We start from the raw sequence: 23,933 nt of genomic DNA on the forward strand, positions 1-23,933 counted from the left end.
TCCGTCACCTCTCGCAGGACCGGGACGAGCCTCGCGCCGTGCCTCAGTTTCCCAGCGGGGAAGGGGGCTGGGGGAAGCTCTGGCAGCGGGCGAGAAGCAGCCAAAGCTCTCCTGGAGAGCCTCTGCGTTCAGTCCGGCCAGGGCTTGGAGTAAACTTCTCGCCCCGAGCTCGGGCCGCTCGGCCGGGGCTGCAGCCAGACCAAGATGGTTTCCTGCCCGCTGTCACAGCTCCTGCAGCAGCAGCGCTGGTACAAAGGCTGTTTTGGGGTGGGGGGGGCTCTCAGGCACCTCGTCGGACCAGAAGATGCACGGCCGTGCTGGCACCGTTAGCCTTTCCCAGCCGTGCTCAGATCAAGGCTCCAGCCCTTTGGCAGCAGCTGCTGGCTGAGGAGCGGGGGATGCACCCCGAGGCACAGCAGGCCACCAGTAAACCCTGCGGAGAGATGCTGGCGGGCAGGGGGCCAAGCCCTCCGTGCTAATGTCACATCAACTGAGGGGGGGGGGGCAACTGTCCCTGCGAGATGGCAGATGACGAACACCCGAGAAACTCAGCTGCCTTTTCACAGCAAGGTGCTTGTGTTAACCACATCCTCTGCCTCCCTCCGTCGCTCTAAGACGTCGACCAAAAGATAAAAAGCTGCATGGAGGCCTTCTCGCCCCCTTCCCTCCTCCAGCTCACGCGCCTTGGCTGCAGAGGGCTTGGCCCCTCTGGTAACCACAACCTTATCGGCTCTTTTTTTCAGGTTCTCTGGCATTTCTGTTGTTGCAGAGGGGAAAGACGGACTCACCCCTCTCCCTAGGTGCAAGCAAGGGGAGGAAGCGGTTTAGCATCTTCAGCTAGGAGAAAAAAAGCTGCATCAGGGTGCACAAGGAAGTTTATTGGAAAAGGCTGCAGGGTAGGGTGGTGGGAGAGGAGAGGCTGAGCCCGGCCAGCACTGTCCAGAGCTGGGACCAGGCAGAAGGGGGCTTTGCCGGCTTCTCTTCTCCGGTTGCTGGGCTGCACACGCAGGGGGATCTTTCACCTTGCCAAGCCACGGGCCAGATGCCAGTCACTGCTTCTCTTACAGGTCGTCCGTGCTCCTCGGCGCCCCGGCCATCAGGTTGCAGGCAGCTTTGTGCTTCTGCCAGTGCTGGACCTGGCACGCCCTGCAGAGGGGAAGGCCACCTCTCAGGGGCTCTGCCGCGAAGCAGGGCACCCGAAGCTTGAGCAGGGATGCACCAGGGCCACATCCATCCCCAGGAGTGAAGCAGCAACAAGGACAAGCCCCAGCACCACGCACCTCTGGGCACTGGCGGGGAGGTGGCACAGCCCAGCATTAGCCCAACAGGGAGGTGAATGTGGCCCCCAGTTCTGGGGACTAAGACGGTTTAACGCCAGACCTTGCCAGATGGTTCAGGAGCAGAGAAGATTTAATTTACTGCCATCATCCCAGCTGCCACATCCCAGCCTGTCACCTGCACCCCCAGAGCCACGGGTGCTTTCCTCCCCACTCCTGCCCCACCAAGGTGCAGGGGAGGGAGACGGTCTCACCATGGGAAACCCAGCCCGTCGCTGCTGGTGGTGCGGGCCCAGGCACCTCAGCAACCTCACAGCGGCAACACAACGCTCACCAGCATTTCCTCCACCAGTGTCCCAGCCATCAGTCTCGCCGTAAGATTTGGAGAGGTATTTGCGGAGAGCCAGCGGTGCTGAGCAGCAGTGGGACCCCTGGCTTCCCTTGGCCCTTTCACAGCATCCTCCGGTGAGGTCTATTGTGCTCTGGGGAGCAGGGAGCACTGGGGGGGCTGCGGGGGGACACTGGGGAGCTGCAGAGGACACAGGTGTGGGTGGCAGGGTTCCCTTACCGCGTGCAGTACCACTCGTTCCGGCAGCGAGAGCACCGCTTGGCCGCCTCTGTGCCACAAACCCTGCAGCGGGGCTTGTCGGGGACCAGAGCCTCTATCATATCCAGGCTGTAGGTCTGTGCCCACCTGCAGCAGGCAGAGAGGGGGTGAGGCTGCTCGTCAGGAACTGCTGACAAGCAGCGAGCTGTCCCCGCTGCACCCTGCCACCGAGGGGACATCCCCAGCCAGTACCACAGAGCCCTCCGTCCTCCCAGTGCTGAGCTCCAGCCCCTGCTAATGGGGATACTGGCTCCATTGGGCACCCTGTGTGCATGTGCCAGGGCCTTACCTGCGTGCCTGGAGCTTCAGCTCCTCCTCAGTAGGGCTGAAGACACGCTTCACCTGGTGCTTGGCGATGGCCTCCCACTTCCCTGTGTTTTTCTTGAGGATGTGGTCCCAGATGACAGGAACCTGGCGGGAGAGGCAGAGCAGGAGGCAGGGGTGTTTGCAGCCTGACCAAAGGTGCTGTGGTATGGGGGTATTTGGGGGATGGGGAGGCAGCTGGACCCGGGCATGAGGAGCGTGCCCCCCCAGGAGGGTGAGTGGAGGTAGCATGTGCAGAGGTGAAGGCACAGGGAGTGAGGGTGTGCTTTTGGGTACCCGGAGGGGATGGATCTGCTCGCCAACGAGAGTTCATGTGAAATGAGGCAAAACCTTCGGGGTCCAGTTGGGAGCCAGCGTTCAGCCCCAAGGCTTGGGCTCCCGCACAGAAAGCCCTGGGATCTCAGCGCCCTGCATGCCGGCAGCAGCGCGAACCCCGTGCTTTGGAGCCGTTTGCCTGAGCAGATTTTTCCACTCGTCACTTCCCCGAAGACGAACACCCGGGGAAGGGCTAGCCCGCGTGAAAGGGAAAGCACCAGCCAAGAGCAGCGCGGGTTCAGGCTCTGGAGAGAACGATGCTGCTTCAAACAGCGCTGCCTTCTCCAGCAGAGTAAAAATAGCCAGGCCTGGAAGGGGAGGAGGCTGCTCGGGGAGCAGCCGAATGGAAAAAGGCCTTTTCAAAGCTTGGCTCGGCGACAGGGAGTGAGTTCACTGCTTTCTGGGCAGAGCGGGGAGCCCACGTGTGTGCTTCCAGCTGGCTCCCCCTGCCCACCTGCCAGGCTCAGCCCCAGCCCTTCGTGGAGGCAGGAGCAGCACCGGCACAAAAGCAGAGCTATGGTGAAGGGCAGCAGCCTGGGCGAGGGCTGGACGAGGTCCCCACTGCGGCAGCTGCCTGTCCCACCGACACGCTGGCAGTCAAGGCACGTGGACTGAATCCATAACCACCTCCGCCCTGCTGCCATCCCCCGTCCCAACCGCTTGACTTGCCGTCTGCAGCCTTCCCCAGCCCCGGTTCCCGCCATGCCATGCCTCTGGCTCAGCTGCAGCCAGCTCCGGCCAGGGCACATCACCCTCCTCCCAGGCCACGCAGCCAGCCGCACTGGGGGCAGTGTGCTCCCACTCCACACAGCCCAAGTGGCTGCTGCCCGACCTACCCATCTGCTTCGGGAAGCGGCGTGGGAGCCTCCAGCAGTGGGGAAGAGCCTCTGCTCTCCCAGCCATTCTTGGCTGCCTCTTTGCAGATCTGCCCCCCTCCCCAGTTTCTCCCCTCAGGTCACGAGAAGGCAGTAGAAACACTTTTCTCCAGAGATTACCACTGCACTGATTAAAAACCCCAAGAACATCACACTGTTTGAAGACCCTCAGGGCCCAACTCCCAAGCCCCAGACATCAGCTGGGACCAGTGTGACTCCAGCCTCTACCACCAGACCTTGGCATCCCTCCGTTCACAGTGCGCCAAGCAGCCCTGGGTCAGGGCTGTAAAAGGGGAGTCCTCCCTGGGGAGTCCAGAATTCAGCAGAAAAACACTGATAAATGTTAAATAAAGAGTTAATTGTTAAAACAAGTCAGGGGTTGTCTCTGTCCCATGCAGTGACCACCCCAGGGTCTCAATGCCATCTGGAGAGCTGTTTATAACCCAGCATTTATGCCTTTAGATGCGACTGCTTGGCCACTGTGGTAGCAGGACAAGGCTCCCACGTCATCCATGGACAGCTTTGCTGGCAATAAGGGTGTAACTGTGAAATGGGTGCTTGGCTGCTTTACCAGGGCACCACCTCTCCCTCCAGAGCTGAGCTTGGTGGGAGGAAAAGGAGGTAGGGAGCTATCAGGCTTAAAGCAGAGCGGCTGGAGAGGTGGAGGAAGAGCTACAGGATACCTGCTCCAGGACGAGATCCTTTTTCGGGGGAGCTGGCTCTGTCACCGCGAGGTGGCTCAGAAATCTCTGCATCTCCACCAGGTTGGGCAGCTGGTCAATGAGGACATCTGTCAGGAATGCACGGAGCTGCGGCCACAGAGGTGAAGAGAAGAGCGAATGGAGAGAGGTCAGGACAAGGGAGCCAGGGCTGGGGAAGCAGCAGAGCAAGAGCAGGGATCTGTGGGGCACTGGGAGAGTGACCCATGGGGGTCCCACAAGGTGCACTTGCAAACACAAGCTTTGTTGCTGCTGGCATGGTGACAGACCCTGCTGCTTTCCCACCACTGGCTCCTAGGAGCCCACAGTGAGGATGGGGACAGATGCCCAGAGGTGCCTAGTGCTGGCAAGGTCCTACTCTGTGCTGCAGGGGCCATGGCCTTCGTGATGTAGGGTCCTACCTTGAGGAGCTGGCTCTTGTTGAAGCCATCGAAGTGGTATTTGCGCTGGCATTCGGGGCTGAGCAGGAGGTTGAGGAGGGCAAGCCACACCTGCCCATCGAGTTTGGTCATCTTCACCTGGTCTTCAGGGGGCACCACGTGCCACGCACCATTCTCAAACTTCTTGAGCTTGCCTGAGGGACAAAAGAACACAGGGCTCCAGGAAGAGACAGTGCTGCCTGAGGGAAGACAGCTCAGAGGTCAGGATGCTGGCCTATGCTCACTGCCTCATTTCACCACAGGCAAGCCCCTCTGCTTCAGTCTGCCTCAGTATCCCCACCCCTTTGCTCAGCATAGCAGCCTACTTGGTACTAAGACAAGATGTTAGAGTGCACAAAAAGCATAAAGAACGTGCATTAAAACAATACGGCTGTGGCAGGAACTGAAAGATCCCTGAGATATCTCCCTCTCTACTTGGCCAGGAGAGCATTGGTAGATGGTGGGGGAGCCCATGCTGCAACAACAGAGTGGCTGGAGAGGCATGTTTTGGGGTACTAGCATGGCCAATACCTGCTATTCTAGAGTTTCTTCTGCTAGTGAAAGCCAGAAGTAGCATGAATGTAACAGAAGTGACAAAACAAGTTCCAGGAGCTACTGTGCTGCTCTGGGGGATGGAGGAGGATGTAACCCTGCATCTGCACAGCCTGGAAATGCCTTTGCACTCTTGTTTCTTTCCAGTCCCTCCCTCAGGGCCCTGGATCAAAGCTCCCTCTGACACCCCGAGCACACAGGCGGGGAGAAGGGATGTGTTTCCTGGCCGGAGGAAGGAGGAAAGCTCCCACAGCCAGCTGGGCTCCTCTCTGCAGGCGCAGGGCCACGTGCTTCCCAGCATCTCTTCCTCCCCTGCCCATGCTGTGACCCCCCTGGTGCAGGGCTGGGGAGGGGAGTGTGGGTTCCCACGCCCCAGGCTGTGCCCCACCATTGCTCAAAGGCAGGCAGCGGAGAAACTGGGGAGCTGCAGGGGGGCACGCCTGGCTGCAGAGGTGCAGGAGGCAGGGCTGATGGCCGATGGGCACAACCTGATCTGAGGGCTTTGGCAAGAGAGAAGCTCAATGACCAGCAGCTTCAGGGCAATCGGTTTGCTGCCTGGGAGACCCCATGTCTGGTTCCAATTATTAGCGCTGTCCCAGAAAGGTGCAGACAGGCTGCGTGGCACTCTGGTCTTTCTGTGTCCAGGACAAGACTCCTCGAGGAGCAGGTGGGCCTGGCAGATGTGCTATACTCCTGTCCTGTCCGTGATCAGCTCAGAAGAGACACAGCCCTGTGTAAGGATCGGCTTTTGGGAGCACTGCTGGGTCCCCAGCCCAGCTGTGCTGCAGCTGCTTTCGAGCTGAACAGCTTTGGCCAGGGAGCACTTGTGAGGAGCAAGGGCAGGAGGCTGGAGGGGAGGGTAGAGGGGGAGCAGCTTTCTGCAGGGGCTCCTACAGCAGACCTCTCAGTGGATGCAGGTCTCAGCACGCCACCATGGCACCACAGGTACCACGGGGCACGATCCGTACCTGCTTCCCGGCAGCTCCAGGGGCAATGTTCCACCAGCTCGACAAGGAGGCAGGGCAGGTTGTGGGTGTTCAGCATCCGTGTCAGCGCGCTCAGGGGCAGACTGGAGATGTGACAGAAAGGGTGAAATGGTGCTCACAGACAAATGCCAGAACAGATACAAATGCTCCCTCAGGCAACTGGGAGAGGCAGGGGAAAAAAACAATGATCTGGGTTCCCATGAGTACCAGGGAGCAGGGTGGAGTGCTGCTGCCTTTGCCTCCAGGGGCACAGTGCCACTGCCACCATGGATACAGCCAGCTGCTGAAAGGGGTCCAGGCACCCGCTGCAATGCCACAGGAATCTCAACCGGAGAGCTCGGTGCATGTCCTCTACTGCTCCTGGGCACCTACCTCTCCACCTGATCGGTGATGAACCGCAGCACGGACAGGGCTTTCAGGGAAATCTCAAACTCCATTGTCTCCGCCTGCTTCTGCAGCTCCTGTGGAGGGACAAGCACAGCCTCGGGATTCCAGGCCCCATTTCCCAGGAGCTACAGGGACGCAGGCTGTTGGCTGTGCGTCGGTAACCACAGACTGAGGAAGAAACCAGAGCCCTGCAAAACAAACTCTGCTTCTCATCTCGACTGTGCCAGTGCTGCTTGTTTGCCAGGGCAGCCGCAGAAATGCTTGCAGCCCACTGTTGCTCGTCCCTCATCTCCCTACCCCTAAAAGGTCACGGGTGGCTACTGGCACAGGGACAGTCCTTGAAAGAGGCAAGTCCCAGACCGCTCCTCTCTTCCCTTCTGGGATCGTCTTGTGGCCCATGGCCCTGCAGAGACCTGTGAGGTTGAGGGAGGGGGGAGCTGCATGATCAGCACAGGAACCAGAGGAGGAGGAGGAGAGAGAAACGTGGCCCTGGAGCAGTTGCAGTCCTACATCCGCCCCTCCTGGATCTGCCTCTCCCCTCTAGCTTGCGTACAGCCAGCTAGAATATCTGCCTGTGGTTATCCCAGCCCACAGCTATGCCATGCTTTCCAGCCACCCAGCCTCCTTCCCTTCCCAGGCAGCATGGACACCCCGTTCATCCCCCACGTGCTCAGGCTAATGGTCTGACCACCCTCTGACTCAGCCTCTTTCACGACCATCAGGATGGCTAGCCTGAGAGGTGCCAAGTCCTTCTCCCTGGCCCAGGCAGAGCTTCTCCTCTCCAGTCCCAGATGCTCAGCAGCTCACATCTTCATGTGCAGAGCACTGACCTCAGCAACTCATATTTCTCTAAAGCGCCACTGCAACAGTTCCCTTCCAAATTCCTGTGGTAAGAAGCCTTGCGCTCCCCCGTGCCGGTGCCCCACACGCTACTAAGAAAGCCTTATGGGCTCTTCCCCGCAACCTCCCTCTCCAAACTCCCCCAGTGAAGCTGTTTCCTACAGCTCCTCCTGGTATCCAGACCTCATCTCTGCTATCTTCAGGCAGGGACTATCTTTTGCCTGTGCTTCTGGGGGACAGCAGAACAGGTCCTGTTCCAGGGGTTACCACCATACACAGTCACAAAGGACAACAGGCTCCACAACATAGGAGACAGTAGGAACAGCTTTTTCATAGGGGGTTATTGTATGTAGAGTCAGGAGGAGCTGGAATGAATCAGAGGAAACCAGGCTTCTTAGGAGATGATTGCTTTTTAGAACCCTATTGGCTAGAAAAGGTCGTTTTTTTTAACTTAAGCCATGTCAAAGCACTAACAGAGACAACCCCTTCCCCTCCCCAGCTGGGAAAACATTTCCTGGAAAACATCCCTATTGTGCTCTGGAGTCCTCCACTTCCTTCCCTCTTCTGGAAGAGGAGCACGTGCTCAGGCAACGAGCCAAAGGATGGAGGCAACAGGGGAGGTACAGCCAAGCTTGCAGGCTATCACTTTAACCCCGCTTCTCCAGACACTCCTCGCGATGTCCGCAGTTTAAGGAGAAAACTCAAGGTGCTGAGAAGCACCAGAAGCAAAGAGAGCTCCTGCACTGGGTAGGTGTGTACGGCAGCCTGGGAACACCTGACGGGGAACAGCTCTGGGCTTGCTGCTGGCCCAGACCAGCACAGAGAGGAGGTATTTCTCAGAGAGCCGAGGAAGCTGGGGGGAAACATATTAGGACAATTCCTAGTCGTATCGTACACCGATTTGGGAATGATCCCTCTCATGGTTAATCCTGGCTGGCTCCAGCAGCAGTCTGAGCTAAGGTGGTTTCACAAGCTCCAAGAAGACCTACGCACACAGCTTTCAAGAGCAACTGCAAATGGCCAAAACCCCCGTACCGAATATTTTGCCTATCAACCCTCCAGCGTGCCCCATCAGAGCTCAGACCACGTCCTGCAAGAAGCCTCAAGCTGGCACTGTCACGAGAGAGGGCGGAAGGCGGCTGCGGGGTGGAGGGAGGTGGGTGCAGCTGCTGGCGTGGACAAACACCAGCACCAGATGCTCTCTGAGATGGGTGGGAGGTGCCAGGGTTGCAGCCAAGGGGTTCTCCAAAGGAAGGTCCCCCTGTGCCTCTTCAGGCTGTCCACATCCTCCATCATACATGTCCCCAGGGAGCTATAGGACTTTTTCCTCACCTGCATGGACGAGGCGCTGGCCAGATCCTCGGCATGAAGCTCCACCGGGGTCACTGTCTGTCCATTGGTGCTCCGAGCTGCGAGCAGGGTCAGTTTTCGGTGGCAATAATCAATTAAATCCAGAATGCTGTCCTCTGCTGACTCGCAGATCTCCTTCAGAACGACAAGAGTTTCATAGAGGGCCCAGCCCCCACAGCCGTGGCTTTTCACCCCCAGGGGCTTTACACTGAAGAAAGCTGAACCTGCCTCCTACCTTGTAAAAAAACACTGTCTCCAAGAGGTTAATGATGGAGGCTTCATGATGCAGCTGTAGGAGGAAAATGGCAAGAGTGAGGCAACAGTGGAGCAATCACCAGCACCAAGGACACAGGCAATGGGACCAGGAAAAGGGCTCTTCTAAGAAGCTGCTTGTGTAGTTATATTTGGCTCTTGGGCTTGCATTTGGCCACAAGTGATGTAATTTTTAAAATAGCTCCAGTTTATGCAGTTCTTGTTAATATTTATGTTAATATGCCTATGACACTATAACATGCTAACAGAGAACCACACTTCCCAGCAGGCAGGGCTCGTCAGGGCTCTGTCCCTGCGCTACAGTGGCAGTACAACTGTAGCCCTCAGGCAAGCTGCCACCCCTGGCACTGAGATGGGAAAGTGCTCTGCATGGCTGCACTGCTCTCACCCCTCTGGGTCTGAGGCAGACAGCCTTGTCCTGAGACTGGGAACCACAAGATAACTGCCTCTAGGCAATGCTGCAGACAAATGGCTGCCCAGGGAAGACAACACCTTACCCTGGACTGAAAATGGGCTAAAACTTCCAAGCCTTGGGCAAATTTCCCTTAGGTCAAGGGCTGCATCTCCACAGGGAAGCCCAGCTCCCGAGATCACTCCCTTGCTAAGAACAGCCCAAGGGACTGCTGCTCCCAGGAGCTCAGTAAGAAAAAGCTACGCTTTTCTTAACCCAGAGGCACACAACCTCAGAAACCCCTCTGGTTAGAGGTGCCAGAGAAAAGCAGTGCTCAGAGGGGGGCAAACACCCCAGGGGTGTTGCTGCCTGGGTGCGAGGGTAGCATGAATCGATGGGAGCTGCAAGCCACAAGCACAGCTGCCCCCAGGAGTGGCTTTTGTTGCATCCAGCAGCTCCCACAAGCCCCTGTACAGGATTAGGCAGGGGCACAGCCCTCCGCGGAGCGGGTCCCTGTCACTCCTGGGGGCAAGGATATGGGCTTGTCGCTCGTGGCTTTGGGAAACCAGGTGCTTCCCACTGTCTCACATTGTCCACCACAGCTTCTCAGTGTGGTGAGATGTAAAACCCCAGCTCTGAGATCTTCAGGGTGAGATTTATTTTTAAGCATAGTGGTGCCTGCCCAATTTCCAGGCTCAGTCCCACTGCCCCCTCTACTCACCACCACATAGATGGGGAAGGTGCTTCTCGGCTTAAAGTCCTCCAGCCGGCACAGCACAGGAAAGATCTTGTGCTTCCAGATCTCCACAGAGATCAGCTCCCCAATGAGAACAGGAATCTAGACAGGGAAGGGATGGGGAAAGTGAAGCCCTTCAGACCAGTGCTTCAGGGGAAACCAGTTTTATTGCTAATGCTCAGCCACACAGACTTCTTCGGAGTCATCCCATAGAGGAGGGTGGCCTTGGGACACCCTGTCTCTATTCACCCAGCTCAGAAATCAAGAGCTTTTCACCAACAGACGAGCAGGCAGAGAGAGCTCCTGGGGTTGCAAAGGGGGAAGATGACCCTGAGGAGCTGGGCAGGTCCAGGGCACCACACGTAGCAGTGCAGCCCAACACATTCCAGGGCTGGGACACCCCCGTTATAGGGCAGAGATCCACAAGTGGCGGCGCTGGTGCACAAGAGAGACCAAAACAACCTCCAAGAGAGGAACCAGAGACCAGCAAGTAGCAATACCTCAACTTGACCTTTAATTTTTTTAAAAAGTAAAACTGGCAAACCACCAGTCAAACGTCTTTGCTGGAGATACAACAGATTCTTCACCATTTTATTCCAAAATTGCACATTGTCCACAAGGTGACCCCAGCTCGAGGCTGAAGGCCTGGCACGGGGATCACTACCACACCCAAGGAGGCTCACCTTGGCATAGGTGACCAGCAGCTCGGTGAGGAGCTGCTCCTGGCCCGCAGAGGCGCTCAGGATGGCATGCATGTTGAGCTTCTCCACGCACTCGTGCTGCCGAAGCCATCTGTGGGGCAGCCAGGAAGGACATCAATGGCAGAGACCTCTGGCCAGGGGCTCTGGGGCTCCGCTGCGCTTCTGGAGAGGGTCCCTCACGCAGGTAAACCTGCTCCCAGCACCCTCATCCCCAGGAAATGCCCCAAGCCTGCCAGGAACCCCCAAACCCCACACTGTCCCCTGAGCCAGCGCTCCCTGGGGCAGCAGCTTCACCCGTGGCAGCCCTAACCCCACTGCCCTCCTGCCTGCCCCCAGCAACACCCACCATGAGACACTGTCATTGGGGGACACCCCAAAACTGGGGGTCCTCCTCTCCATCACGCCTACCCACACAGACCCTCTGGGGACACCCCAGATCTGGGGCCCTCCTCTCTCTCCGCCAGTCCTTCCAGGACGGCTCCAGAACTGGGGACCCTCCTCTCCCCCCACCCCACCCTAACTCTCTGGGGTCACCGGAACCCCTCCTCTCTACCCTAGACCTTCTGGGAACCCTTCCTTATCCCCACCCAGACTCTCTAGGGAGGGCCCAAAACCGGGGCCCCTCCTCTCCCCCCACAACCCCAACAGGGACACCCCAAATTTAGAGCCCCTTCTTCATGCTCCCCCCGTGCCCAGACCCTCCGGGGCCACCCCAGAAGCGGGGCCTTCCCCCTCCAGACCCCCTCCCCAACAAAGCCGTCCCCCCGCACCCCTGCCCGCCGGCGTCCCGCAGCTCGGTGCTCTGCAGCGCCCGCACCAGCGCCTCGGCCTCGGCGGGCAGCAGCGGCGCCGCACCGGCGGCGGCCATGGCGGCGGCGGCGTCGCTATGGCAACGGCCCCTCTACCGCCCCCTGGCGGCGCGGAGGAGCGCTCGGCGAGGCAGTGGTGGGGCGGGTGGAGCCTCTGCCGCCCCCTAGCGGCGCGGAGGAGCGGCCGTAGCCGGCGCGGCGCCCTGGGCTCCGTGGACACACACGGGAGACGCGTGGGGGGGACACGCGGGCCCCGGCTGCCACCCCCGCCGTCACTTCCAGCACACGATGATGTTGGGGTCGTTCTCCAGCCGCTCGTCCAGTTCCTTGTAACTCATGCCTGGGGGTCGGGGAAGGCAGCGGGGTGTTAGCGGGGTGCCCGGCAGTGGTGTGGGGGGGCTGGCTGGGCTCCCCAGCTGCTCCCCCCGGGCAGCACGGGCTTGGCAGCCCAGCTCGGCGCAGAACCTAGCCCAGAGTCCCGTCTCCACCAGGTTTGAAGGCTCCCAATGGGGCAAGGGAGACCCTGAAACCAGTGCATGGCCCTGGGCACACAGGCAGCCTCTCTGCCTTCCACCGGCCCCGAGACCTGCACGGAGGAGCCCGGATCCTCACCGGTCTTGCAGCAGATCTCGTCGTAGCTGTGGCAGCCCGTGTACAGCCGGGCTGGGTGGCTCCGTTCGTCCCGGGTGACCTTGACGGGGTATTTCTGGAGCCGCCGGATAAGGCCCTTCATCAAACCAAACTGGATAAGCCTCCTGGGGACGAGGAGGGAAGAGAGTGGGACCACAATGCTGAGGTGTCAAACACTCCAGCTCCCCCCACTCCCTTCTGGTTCCACCATGTCACAGCACTGCCTCACATTTCCCCACCTACGGACGCAGGGGGTGGGTACTCCCTCCTCGCTCCCCCACACTCGCCCCGCCACCCCCGGTGTCACCGCCGCCCTCGGGGACCAAGGAGGAGGGTGCTGGCTCTGACCTCTCATCCACCCTCTGGAGCTGCAGGGTGTAGCGGGAGATGAGGTCTCGCACCGTCGTGCCAGGGCTCAGCCCGCAGTACAGCTGGAAGACGTCCCTGAGGCTGGCTCGCTTGTGCCCTGTGGGGACAAGTCACCAGTCAGCTGCCCTCTGTCCCTGCCTCCGCCGGCAGCCCAGCGCAGGGTCTCCCTACCTTGTTTGGTGACGTAGGACAGACACTCTTCCTGGAGACACTTGTCATCCACCAGGTCCTGGACCTTCGGCGTGGTGCAGTAGACGTTGGAGTACTGGAGGGCAAGGGAAAATCAGCTCTGCTCGGCCACGGCTCCCAGAGACAGACCTGCCCCGCTCAGAACCCCGTTATCCCCCCTACATGGCCACCTCGATGGCGCAGCCGCTGCCCCAATCCTGCTCACAGCCCCACGCTCTGTTGCCTGACCCACCTGAAGTATGGAGACCAGCGTGACGACCCCGTAGTACCTGCAGACAGACAGGGAAATGTGAGAGACCCTCTCTGCCAGCACCCACCACCACCCCCTCCTGTGGGCTGGCCAGGCCCCCTTCCATGCACTCACAGCAGGTTTTGCACAGCGATGCGCACCAAGTTCAGCTCTACGTCGGCTTCTGCAGAAATCTTCTGGACATGCCGAAAGCCATCAATGTAGGGCAGGATCTAGGAGGGGAGAAAGCAAGAGCTAAGAGGGGAGAGAGCAAAGAGGCCCAAGGCATCACCCTGAAGCCCAAGAAACTCCCCTGCGTCCGGGAGCATGCTGGGACGGGCAGGCTCCATCCCCAGCAGCATTTTATTCTCATGTTGGGTGAATAGGTTGCTCACAGGCCCGAGCACAAAGACAAGGGGAGCACCAAACCATGCTCATTAATGTGGTGATCTCTAGGACAGCCCGACTCCCCTCTCCTTGCAGGCAGGCTAGAAACAGGTACTGTTCAAAACATACTGCCCCTGGTCAAGCACACGGACCTGCTGTGTGGTGAGATCCCACTGGGAGTTGAAGAAGTCATCCTTGTCTTGGGTGAAGACGGGGACATCGTACTCCTGCACGATGGGGGGGTCCGGGCGCTGCTCTATCACCTTCAGGTGGATGGTGTTAGACTCATCTGTCCGGGGAAAGGGAAGCACTCAATCCCCACAGAAACCTCTGCTCCCTCGGGAGCTCGCGACCGTCAGACCCAGGACGTCACACCACATGGAGGAAGGTGTTTATGTCCCACAACCCCATCCCTCCTGGCCCTTTGAGCCACCCAGGGCAAGGGTGGCTCAGACACCCCCCAACTCCAAGTGCAGACAGGCAGGGAGCTGCCAGGAGCAGCGTAGGCAGAGCCGACCCGGGCAGGGGATGGCCCAGCTGCCTCCCAGCGCTGCCCTGCCCCACTCCACCCCTCGCTGCTGGGCCAGTGCAGCTGCCGTACCTATGGGCAGGGTGCACTTTCCTTTGGCATTCAGCTCCTCCAGCAGGATGGTCATGATAGGAACCAGCTTCTGTTTACTCTCCTCGTTAGAGATGAAGCCACTTTCCAGCTAAAGAACAGAAAATCAAGTCAGCTCCTTCCCACAGGATTACCGGCTATAGGAACCACACGTCTTGGATCCCGCCCTCCCTTAGACTTCAAGTGATGTGTAGGTAAAACCAGCACGATACCCCCCTTACCGTAAACCTGGTCCCTACCCCAGCAACTCCCAGTGACCCACAGCGTGCACCAGGACACCAGTGACTCTGTGGGGGGGACCGTGAGGCAGCCAGACTCTGCTCGAGTTGGCTTGGGCCTCACCTCGAGGGTGGTAAGGTAGCCAGCCAGCTTCTTCACTATGGGCTCCAGTGCACAGGCTTTGGCTCTGGCATCGCACACGAAGCCCAGGTTGAAGAGCAGAGCGTTTCGGCTGTACTTCTTGTGCTCGATACACACGGGGCAGCCAATCAGCTTCTTCTCCATGGCCGTCCTGCGGGAAGACAAGTATAACCTGCACCTATGCCCTCAGGGAGGTCTGAGCCCCGCACAAGGCTAGTTCCCGGTCAGGCTCTGGAGGTGTGGGCTCCTCTGCTTTGCAGGAAAAATGATGCCTAATCCCCAAACACTCAGTGTGGAAAACACACAGTCTGAAAAAGCAGGGTGGGGGAGAAGAAAACGGTTTTCTTTCAAAACCAGCACAGCTCTCCAGACTCATTCGACTCTCCTGGATTTCAGGCTGACAGAGAACCACATGCAGCACCAGCCACCCCCAGAATCAGGTGCCCGCAGGCACCGTAAGGCACCTGCTGACATGGGACAGAAACCCCTGTGAGCCCAGAGCCAGCACTGTCATACCACCGAGCCATCGTTGTCTCCCGCCGGCAGAGTCTTGGCCACTCGCGGCGAGGGCAGCGGATCCCCCCCCCCGGGGCGGTCTGCTAACACTCACACGGTGATCAGCTTGTTCTGCAGCTCGGGCTTCGTGATGACGTACACCTGGATGGTGTCAAAGAGCTCCCGAGAGATGAAGTCCTCCGGGACCTGCGGCGGCACAGAAAGCTCCGCTCCAGCCCCAACCCGGCTGCCGAGACCCCCCCTCCGGGAGCGGCCTCCACCCCCGGCCCCCCCCGCCATCCTCCCCTAGGGGCGCTCCCGGGCCCCAGTCCCGGTCCCCCCACCTGGTAGGTGATCTTGGGCCCCAGCGTAGGGTGGAACTCGCTGAAGAAGACGCACTCGATCCTGCCGCCCATGGCGGCCGGGGAAGGCCCGGGCTGGGCCCCGCTCCGGCGGTAGCGGCGGCGGCGGAACGGCGCCTACTGCGCATGCGCGCCGGCTCCTGCCGGCCACCGTAGCGCCCATCCGGGGGGACTCACGTCACAGGCCCGCGCCGGTGGAGGAGGGCTCTCGCTCTGAGCGACAGCGCCGCCCACCCATTCAGCGGCGGCGCGGCGCGGAAGAGGCGGGCCCTAGCGCGGACTGGCAGCTCACCTCCCCCAATCGGGGGCCGCGGCCCGGCCCGCCCGTCTCCGCGGCGGCGGCGGTGGCGGTAACCCCCCTCCCCGGCCGCCATGGCCCTGACGGCCGAGACCGAGTCCCGGCTGTACCGCTCGTTGCGCGCCGCCGCCGGCGCCGCCGCCCACCTCGTGGCGCTGGGCTTCCCCACCGCCGTGGCCGTGCTGGCGCGGCCCGGATCCAGTGAGTGCCGGGACCGGGACCGGGACCGGGAGCGGGGCCGGGGGGGCGGGCGGGCGGGCGGGCCTCTCCTCAGCTCACCTCATCGCCTGCCCTTCCCTTGCAGGCCTCTTCTCCTGGCACCCGCTGCTCATGGCCCTCGCGGTAAGTCCCGCCGCCCCCCCTCCCGCTCCGGTTACCGGCCCCCTCCCCGCGCTGCCCCCGTTCCCCGCCGCGGGCAGCTCCCCCTGGGGAGAGGAAGGGGCCCAGCTGGCGGAGAGCGCCCGGCGCAGAGGATGAGGCCTCTCCGCTTCCCGCGGGTGGCGGGAGGCTGAGCCCCGGGAGACGCCGACCTGCTGGCTGTTCCGTCCCCGGGCGCGGCAGAGGGGTGGGGGCGGCCGGTGCCAATCCCTACCCCCCCCTCTGTCTCCCAGTTCTCGTTCCTGATGACGGAAGCCCTGCTGATATTCTCCCCGGAGACCTCGCTGCTCCGCAACTTCTCCCGCAAAGTCAAAGTGCGGGTGCACTGGGCCCTCCAGCTGCTGGCCCTCCTCTGCGCCCTCCTGGGGCTGGGCCTCATCGCCTACAACAAGCACCTGAACGGCAAAGCCCACTTCGTCACCTGGCACGGCCTGACGGGCCTGCTGACCGTGCTGTACACCGGTGGGCAGTGTGCGGGGGGGCTGCTGCTGCTCTACCCCAAGCTGATGAAGAACTGGACGCTGGCCAAGCTCAAGCTGTACCACGCGACCTCGGGGCTGGTGGGCTACCTGCTGGGCTGCGCCAGCCTGATGCTGGGCATGTGCTCCCTGTGGTTCACCGCCTCGGTGACCGGCGTCTCCTGGTACCTCGCCATGCTGTGTCCCCTTCTCACCAGCCTGGTTATCATGAACCAGGTGAGCAACGCTTACCTGTACCGCAAGCGGAGCCAGCACTGAGGGGCCTGGCGTAGATCTGAACTTCCCCTGCACGAGCCAGCGAGGCCAGGGCTCCCCCTTGCAGCCCCCTGGCTCGCGTAGGGTCTCCTCGGAACTCAGTTTCTACTTACTCGTCTCTCGTTAGTCCTGGATTGTCTGTAGTGTCTTGTCCCCGGGGAGCAGCTATGATGTGCGTGATGCCGAGCGGGCAGGAGCTGTCTGCCTCATGCCTGCCTCGGTGGGGATGTTTCTCGGCACAGGTAAAGCTGCTGGTCCCCGCGGCAGCTTGGTGCTCAGTGCTGGGAACCGGAGGGTTCACTCAGGATTCCTGCTCCTTTTCCCTTCCCCTGCCACCCAGGGCTGCTTCGGAGCAGGCAGGACAGGAGCTGACACATTCCTGGTGAGGAGGGCAGGGAGTCCCTGCTCGCCCGGGAGGCTGCAGCAGGCACTGCACTGCCTCTTCTGCCACGAAGGCAGCTCGGCCAGTAAAAATGCAGGGTACGGTTGTGGCTTCAGCCAGGGAAGGGCTGAAGCAGGGGGGCAGCACCCAAAGAGGATGCAATGGGACAGCGGCGCTCCCGTCCCCACGGCGCAGCCCCGCGCAGGGACCCGGGGGCTCCCTGGGACTGGCATGGTCAGCCCTGCCCGATGGCCGCAGATCTGGGCACCCACCGCCACGCACAAATCCTTCCCACAGGCTGGGACAGCGAAGCTTCAGCCTGTCAGGAGGTGGGGGTCATTTCACAGAGCAAATTAGCGAGCTGGGCCACAAACCAGCAGCCTGCAAAAGCCTGTTTTGTCCCTCTGCGGGGCACGGGACAGCACGAGCATGGGAGGAGCAGGGCTCGGTGCAGGCCTGGGGGATGAGTCCTTGGGAAGGCAGAAAGGAACCTTCTCGCCTCACTGGCACAACAGCCTTCCTTCCAGCCCACTCGCCGTCAGGGCAGCCGGGCACTGCGAGGCTCCGTCTGCCGCAGCAGCCCCATGGCTCCTCCTCGGCAGGTATCCTGCTCTCAGCAGGGCTGGAGAGCTGGGAGCGGCTCCTCGGCTGGGAAATTCCTCTGTATCCAGAGCTTTTATTCAATAAAGATTTCAGGCAGCTACAGTGCAACAAGCCCTCTTTACTGCCTGGGGTGGGGGGCTTTTGGGGTGCAGGCAGACCCCCCCACCCACCCACAGATTTCCCACCTCCTGCTTGCAAAGGGTCTCTCCCAACCTGCTGGGAGCTCTCAGGAAGAAACCCCCCCCAGGCTCCTGTGCAAGAGCCCCTGGGGGCTGCCCTGTGCCTGGCCCCCCGCCCTCTGCTGCGGGAGCCGACTCTTTCAAAGAACTCTTTATTGATACTGAAACGTCTGTGTTTTTCCCAGTTGACAAAACCTTCTTGTGTGGTCCTTTAAAAAAATAATCACAACACCATCGACCCGTGTCCCAGGCCAGGGACTGCCCAGGGGATCAGGAGCTGCGAGGAGGCTGTTGCAGGGAGCATCCTCTCCATCCAGAAAACAAAAAAGCCCATCAACACAGAGGGAGGGAAAAGAGAAGGGGGAGCCTGTATTCTACCTGCAGGATAGAAAACCTGCTGCCGGAGGAAGCGGCGAGAGCCCCACCGTAAAAATTAATTACAGCTTCTAGTGTAATCTGACAAACGGATTAGGCAGGGAGCGGCCAAGGGCACCGGCTCCTTGCAGGGCTGGCTTCGGGGGCGAGAGAGGGAGGAGGAGAGAACCCCCCCATGCGCAAAGCCCAGAGCTGGCGGTGTCAGACCACCGCCATGAGGGGCTGGGTGGCCCCCTCCTGCCCAGCAGCCTCTCCCCCTGTGTGGCAAACCTCTCACCGGTCACGGAGAGCTCCTGCCAGGGCGGGAGGAGGCTCCCCACGGGAAAGGGATTCGGAAAAGAAACCCACCAGCCTTCCCGTTCTCTCGGTTAGGGACAAAACTACCTTCAGAAAGGAGGAAGTAAGTGTTGAGCGCTCTGGGCAACCCCCAGCGCAGAGGAGAAGCGAGGAAGCGCTGCTGACTTTGCTCCCGCATGGGCAAGCGCAGTGGCCTCGGGGCAGGGATCAGCCCCACGTCCCCCTCCCAGAACAGCTGCCGGTGCCGACGTCCATGACCTGCCCTGCGCCAAGGGGAGCGGCTTGAAGAACCTCCATCCTTGCGGTGACGGCGTCCTGGGTGCCTGGCGCTGGCCACGAGCGGCAACAAAGCATTGGAATGAGGTAGCCCCCCTGCCTCTGCTGCGGGAGGAGTCCCCGCTCCCCGCCTAGCATCCCGGCTGTGGCGGGGGACACGAGGGGGGTTAGCAGCTCTCCGATGGAGATGGGGTGGGGAAGGGGGGCGGTGTGTCGGCTGGTCACAGCTGGGATGGGGCATCCTGGAAGGTGATGAGGTTGGACTCCTGGCTGGCGCCCTTGCTGGCTGCACCGGGGTCGGGCAGCAGCGGGCTGTCGGCCTTCGCTGCCACCTCCTCCTCGTCGTCCTCCATGCTAGGCCAGGCCGACTGATCTTCTACGCGCTTCAGCCGCTCATTCAGGGCCTTCAGGGCCAGCTGCCTGCGGGACAAGGGCAGACGGGCGGGTTAACCCTGGGTCCGATGGGCAGGGCAGGAGTTAACAGCTCTGCCCCATGGCGCACTGTGCAAGCCCATCCCTGGCTTCTTCCCGGCAAGAGAGGGTGGATTCAGCAGCGCCAGAGATGACCCGGAGTGCCTGGGACTGCCCCACAGAAACCCACTCACGCTCCCAGACCACAGGCAGTTTTCGTGCCACGTGGTGCACTCAGAGGCTGTCAGACAGTACGCGGGCTGCTCCAGGAACGGTGGAAGAAAGGCGTAAAACGGGGCAGGGGAAAGCGGAGCGCCAACGCCTTGTCCAAACTTTTCTGCTGGGAGTCGGGAAGGCCAATGCTGGGCATGCAGGAAGGCTGGGGCACGGGGCTGACTCACCACCTTCCCCTGCAACAGCATGAATGGGTGCAGGGCTGCCACAAGCAGGGGGCTGGCACCCCCCCCCCCGGCAGCCGCTGTCCCCCTAACCCCGCCTGCCCCTCCCCAAGATCTTCCTGCTCCTCACCTGCACTTCCACTGCTGCTCCGCATTTGGAAGAGCGGGGCAACGTCCCACCAGCCCCCCCGAAATGTCCTCACCATCTCTGTGGCAGGGAGGGCACCCCCAGCAGACCCCCTGGAGAAGGCCCCCCCCTTAGCACCCAGCACCCAAACCTCCCCACTCCTCCTCGTTTGGATTTTAAACCTGACCCTCGCCACCCATAAATGTGATCCCCACAGGAGCAGGGCAAGCGGTACCTTCTCCTCTCGGCGTCCTGGGGGTCCGTCCCTGGCAGGCTGATGGTGATGGATGATGGGGCGCCCACGTCGTAGCGTTTGACCGTCTTGCGGCAGACCTTCACCTTCACCAGGATGCCGTGCACCAGGTTGGCCACCAGACCCACCACGGGCTGCAGGATCTCGGGGAAGAAAGTGGCGAAGGCGAAGTGGTCGGACATGTCTCCGCGGCCTCTACTGTGCCGCTGGTAGAAACGGAGATAGACCCAGCCGGAGAGGAGCCCGAAGCCGTACGAGGCCAGTACATTGCTCTTGATGAGGGCGGCGAGCCGCAGCAGAGCCAGGAGAAGGAGCAGGAGCATGGGGACAGCCTTCATTCTGACCTGGGGCACCTTCAGGACGGTGCTGTCCCCCATCGTCTGCTTGAGGGCCACCAAGACTCCCCCGAGGAAGCCCAGCCCGCCGTGGATGCGGACGGTGAACAGGTAGGCGAGGTGGAAGGAGGCCACGTAGGTGAGGAAGTAGGCGAGGGCCCCCAGGAGCCCCACCGAGACGTTCACCACCGTGAAGAAGACCAGCAGCTCCAGGGCACCCCAGAGGGGCTCCAGCAGCCGGCCAGCCACCCCCAGCGTGGCCAGGCTGGCCGCCAGGCCCCAGGCCCGCTCCTCCACCAGCCCGTGCGTCAGCAGCGTCCAGACCCAGAAGTTGGGGGGCAGGAGGTAGCCGGGGGTCACCCCCAGGCCGTAGGCCGTGTCCAGGCCGAAGGAGAGCAGGTAGAGGAGGAGGACGGCGGCGCTCAGCGACTTCACCACCACGCTGGTGCCGGCCAGCGCCGCCAGGAAGTGCTGCCGGGCCACCGGCAGGTACCGCCGCATCTTCGGCCCCCCCCCCTCCCTCCCTCCCCGCCCTCCCGCCCGCCGGGCCCCGCTCAGCCCCCGACCAGGCCCGGGCCCCTCCGGCCGCCGCCGCCGCAGGCCAGGCCGCGTTCGGCCCCGCTGCTGGGCCAGGCCGGGCGCGGACAAACAGCGGCTCTGCGCATGCGCGGCGCTGAGGGTTTTTTTTTTTTTAAAAGGAAGGGGCGGGGCCGGCCCTCGGGGGCGGGGCCGGGGTCCAGCCGCGAGGCACGTCGGGACACGTAGTCCGGCCGTGGGGCGGGGGGGACACGGACACGGGGGGGGCGTGGGGGGACACACAGACTTAGGAGAGGGGTGGGGGAACACGGTCATGGGGGCATGAGGGGGGCAGTCACGGGGATGTGGACACGGGGGGGCACAAACCCAGGGGCACACATGCACGGACACGGACACGGGTGGGCCGGGCACTCGGGGCCACGGGGCCCACGGGACAGAGAGACGTGGGTTTGGGGGACACAGACAGAGGAGGACACAGGCATGGAGCGGGGGGTGTGCCACAGGGGACAGTCCTGAGGGGACACAGGGAGATGGGGGAGCCCGGGGGGGGCTGCGGGGGGTGGGGGCTGAGCCCCTCCTGTGCCACGAGTGGGTGTCTGTGAACACGCCGCTCTGCCCGTATCCCTGCCCGCACCCCTGCCCACGTCCCTGCCCACCAGCCTCACCGCAGCGGTGCAGGCAGGTGTGAAGGCAGCGGCCCCGCTGGCAGGAGCACCCCCATATCCCCACTCCCCCCCCACCCCGTGCCGTGCCCCCCCGGCCCTGCCCACGTACCCGGGCAATGACGCAGCCACCGCCTGTGAAGTGAAAATATGAACATTATTTAATAACTGAGTCTCTGTAATAAACCATTTGAAAATATTTTACAAGGAGTCACACGCACGATATCTTACAAATTGTCTTTTTGTTGGTTTTTTGAAGTTTTCCAACTCTTCTGTACAAAAAAAAAAAAAAAAATTAAAACCCAAAGAAATTAAAAATAAATTAAAGAAAATCAATTAAAAACCCAACGCCTTTGAATGAGCAGAGAGAAGCTTTCAGGTGGGGACAGGGCAGGACGCGACCCCGGCGGGACGGGGGGGCCCGGGGCCACGCCGCCCCTTTGTCTCATTGGTTTTTAACTTAAAATAGACTATATATGTATATATTTATAGGTATGTATAGTGGTGGTTTTCTGGCAGAGCACCTAACTAGACTACAGAAGTACACACACTCCCGGTAACACAGAGCCATCTGTTCAAACACGGTTCCCAGAGACAGTAACCAAACACACACTGAAAAAGCTACAAGCAGAATGACCATTAATTAACCCCAGCACTAATTAGTGCCTGGCGGCCTCCCCAGCCCCCCCCCGGGGTGGCCGCGCCGAGGGGGCTCCCCCGGCCCCGGTTGATGGGGTGGCTCTGAGCGGGGTCCCCCCGGGGGGGGTGAGGGTCCCCGGGGCTGCCGGGAGCAGTGGCGGGGAGTGGGGGGGCACGGGTGGTGGGTTCGGCACCCCCTGCACCGCAGCACCCCGGGGTGTCACAGCCGGGCACCCTGCACCCTGTGCTGGGTCCCCCCCCCCCAGCCCCACGGCACCTCTCCTGGCTGGGGTGGTGGGGTGCGGTGGGGTGCTGGGGCTGAGCAGCCACCCAGCGTTTCGGCTGGGGGGACGACACCCCCACCCGAGCCCCCCGGTGTGACCCCCAGCACCTCGGGTGCAGGGACACCTCCCGCCCCCCGCCGTGCTGGGTGCCCCCCGCCGGGGACCTCAGCAGCACCCAGGGCGCAGCTCCCCTCGCCGCCGGCCGGCAGCCCCCGCGCCGCTGCCCCGAGGAACGGGCACGGGGTGGGGGGGGGGGGCCTGGCACGTCCCTTTTGGGGACACGCGGCACCTCCCGCTCCACGTCCCGCTCGGGGACACGTGCGGCACGTGCCCTGGGCCGCGGGGCACGTGGCGTGACCCCCCCGGGAGGCACATGGCGCGTCCCCCTCGGGGACGAGGGGCACGTTCCCCGGGGCCGGCGCGGTTTCTTTGGCAGGGCTGCCGGGGCGAGGGCGGCCGCAGGGGCTGGGCGGGCAGGATTTCACAGTGATCTGCAGAACGGAAAAGAAACAAAATACATTTTTTTTTTTTTTTTTTTCCCCCTCCTTTTCACCCCAGGATCTGTGCCCAAGAACACACGAGAGCGGCTGAGCCCAGGCCTCCATCCCACCCCGGCGCAGGCGACTGTCGCTGCCCCCCAACCTCCGCCCCTGCCCGCAGCCGGCCCCGAGCCCGCAGGGATGCTGGAGCCGCCGTCTGCCCCGCATGCCTGGGGGGCCGGTACCCGCTGGAACAAATAATACTGACCCGCACAGTCAAGTCAAGTCCTTTTTTCTTTTTTTTTTTTTTTTTTCCTTTTTTCCCCCCTTTTTTTTTTTTTCCATGTGTCCTCATTGCTGACAATAAACACCGCCGGTCTCCAGGCGAAAATGTCGGAAACTCGATGTAGAAAGATCTGCTTTAAAATCTTCAGGCTAAAAAAATAGGCGAGGTGGATGGGGGGGTCGCGGGCGGAGGGCACCGACGCCACTTTCCGAGTCCGAGCGGCCGGGAGGGCGCGACGTCGGGGGGCACCGACCCGGTCCCCGCTCTGCCGGGGAGCCCCTGCCCGCACCCCAACTCTTCTTTGGCTGCGGCCGGCGGGGAGCGCGGGGCGGCATCGCGGGGGTCCCCGAGGCGGCGGAGGGGACGTCGCTCCCGCTCCACCGGGCCGGGGAGGGGGATGGAGATGGAGCTTGAAAGAAAAGAGAGCTGGCGGGGGCGGCCGGGGGGGGCTAAAGGCAGGTGGCCGGGGGCAGCGGGTGCCGGCTGGCGCTGGAGTAGAGGAGCAGCAGCTGCAGGGAGAGCAGGACCCCCAGGGAGGGGGCGAAGGAAGCCCCTCGGCCGCAGTCTGAGGTATCTTCCTGGGGGGGGGGGGGCAAAGAGAGAGGGACCGTGGGGCACCTTCTGCGGTGCCTCTGTACCCCTAAGGCACCCGCTGCCCTGGCAGGGGCACCCGCCACCCCCCCTGCAGCCCTGCTGCACCTTCTGCCCGGGGACCCCCCATGGCTCTGCTCCCCTGGGGGCACCCCATGGTGCTGCTCCCCCTGGGACCCCACTCCCCCCTCCAGGAGGGCACCCCATG

The 23,933-nt window shown here is 61.9% G+C and overlaps 5 protein-coding genes across 10 annotated transcripts in view; 1 reads left to right on the forward strand and 4 right to left on the reverse strand.

The window, feature by feature from the left end:
- Nucleotides 1-11: 11 nt before the first annotated feature.
- ZMYND10 (zinc finger MYND-type containing 10) lies at nt 12-11,683 on the reverse strand. 6 transcript variants are annotated; one of them, XR_012653867.1, is made up of 13 exons: nt 11,523-11,663; nt 10,735-10,843; nt 10,037-10,153; nt 8,887-8,940; nt 8,634-8,786; nt 6,447-6,535; nt 6,057-6,157; nt 4,519-4,691; nt 4,082-4,207; nt 2,174-2,295; nt 1,612-1,806; nt 1,281-1,380; nt 12-1,146 (listed from the first exon to the last, which is right to left on the reverse strand). XR_012653867.1 is itself a non-coding variant. In XM_075053168.1 (12 exons), exons 2-12 carry the CDS (start codon nt 10,804-10,806, stop codon nt 1,062-1,064), a joined length of 1,218 nt encoding a protein of 405 aa, XP_074909269.1. In that variant the 5' UTR covers nt 10,807-10,843; nt 11,570-11,683; the 3' UTR covers nt 12-1,061. The 6 variants fall into 6 exon arrangements, 4 of the variants coding, with proteins under 4 accessions (XP_074909269.1, XP_074909266.1, XP_074909267.1 ...); XR_012653866.1 differs by lacking the exon at nt 1,281-1,380; XM_075053168.1 differs by lacking the exons at nt 1,281-1,380; nt 1,612-1,806 and adding an exon at nt 1,846-1,971 and having other exon boundaries at nt 11,570-11,683.
- Nucleotides 11,636-15,329, reverse strand: NPRL2 (NPR2 like, GATOR1 complex subunit). The gene is given in 12 exon segments (XM_075053169.1): nt 11,636-11,901; nt 12,174-12,316; nt 12,540-12,657; nt 12,732-12,825; nt 12,982-13,018; nt 13,114-13,211; nt 13,518-13,654; nt 13,967-14,075; nt 14,327-14,495; nt 14,955-15,046; nt 15,184-15,260; nt 15,263-15,329. Coding segments are annotated over 12 exon segments (1,209 nt in total). The 3' UTR covers nt 11,636-11,833.
- Nucleotides 15,330-15,526: 197 nt separating this feature from the next.
- On the forward strand, nt 15,527-17,854 carry CYB561D2 (cytochrome b561 family member D2). The gene is made up of 3 exons (XM_075052803.1): nt 15,527-15,700; nt 15,804-15,841; nt 16,111-17,854. The coding sequence occupies exons 1-3, from the start codon at nt 15,574-15,576 to the stop codon at nt 16,612-16,614; spliced, it is 669 nt and encodes a 222-aa protein (XP_074908904.1). The 5' UTR covers nt 15,527-15,573; the 3' UTR covers nt 16,615-17,854.
- A 59-nt stretch (nt 17,855-17,913) lies between these two features.
- TMEM115 (transmembrane protein 115) lies at nt 17,914-20,823 on the reverse strand. The gene is made up of 2 exons (XM_075052802.1): nt 19,895-20,823; nt 17,914-19,143 (listed from the first exon to the last, which is right to left on the reverse strand). Exons 1-2 carry the CDS (start codon nt 20,746-20,748, stop codon nt 18,945-18,947), a joined length of 1,053 nt encoding a protein of 350 aa, XP_074908903.1. The 5' UTR covers nt 20,749-20,823; the 3' UTR covers nt 17,914-18,944.
- A 761-nt stretch (nt 20,824-21,584) lies between these two features.
- CACNA2D2 (calcium voltage-gated channel auxiliary subunit alpha2delta 2) overlaps nt 21,585-23,933 on the reverse strand; it is a 226,972-nt gene continuing 224,623 nt past the window's right edge. The window contains exon 38 of the mRNA XM_075052711.1: nt 21,585-23,712. Coding sequence (XP_074908812.1) covers nt 23,584-23,712 — 129 coding nt within the window. The 3' untranslated portion in view covers nt 21,585-23,583. The remainder of the gene's footprint in view (nt 23,713-23,933) is intronic.

This window comes from Buteo buteo, chromosome 21 (assembly GCF_964188355.1).
Source record: "Buteo buteo chromosome 21, bButBut1.hap1.1, whole genome shotgun sequence".
Lineage (NCBI taxonomy): Eukaryota > Metazoa > Chordata > Aves > Accipitriformes > Accipitridae > Buteo > Buteo buteo.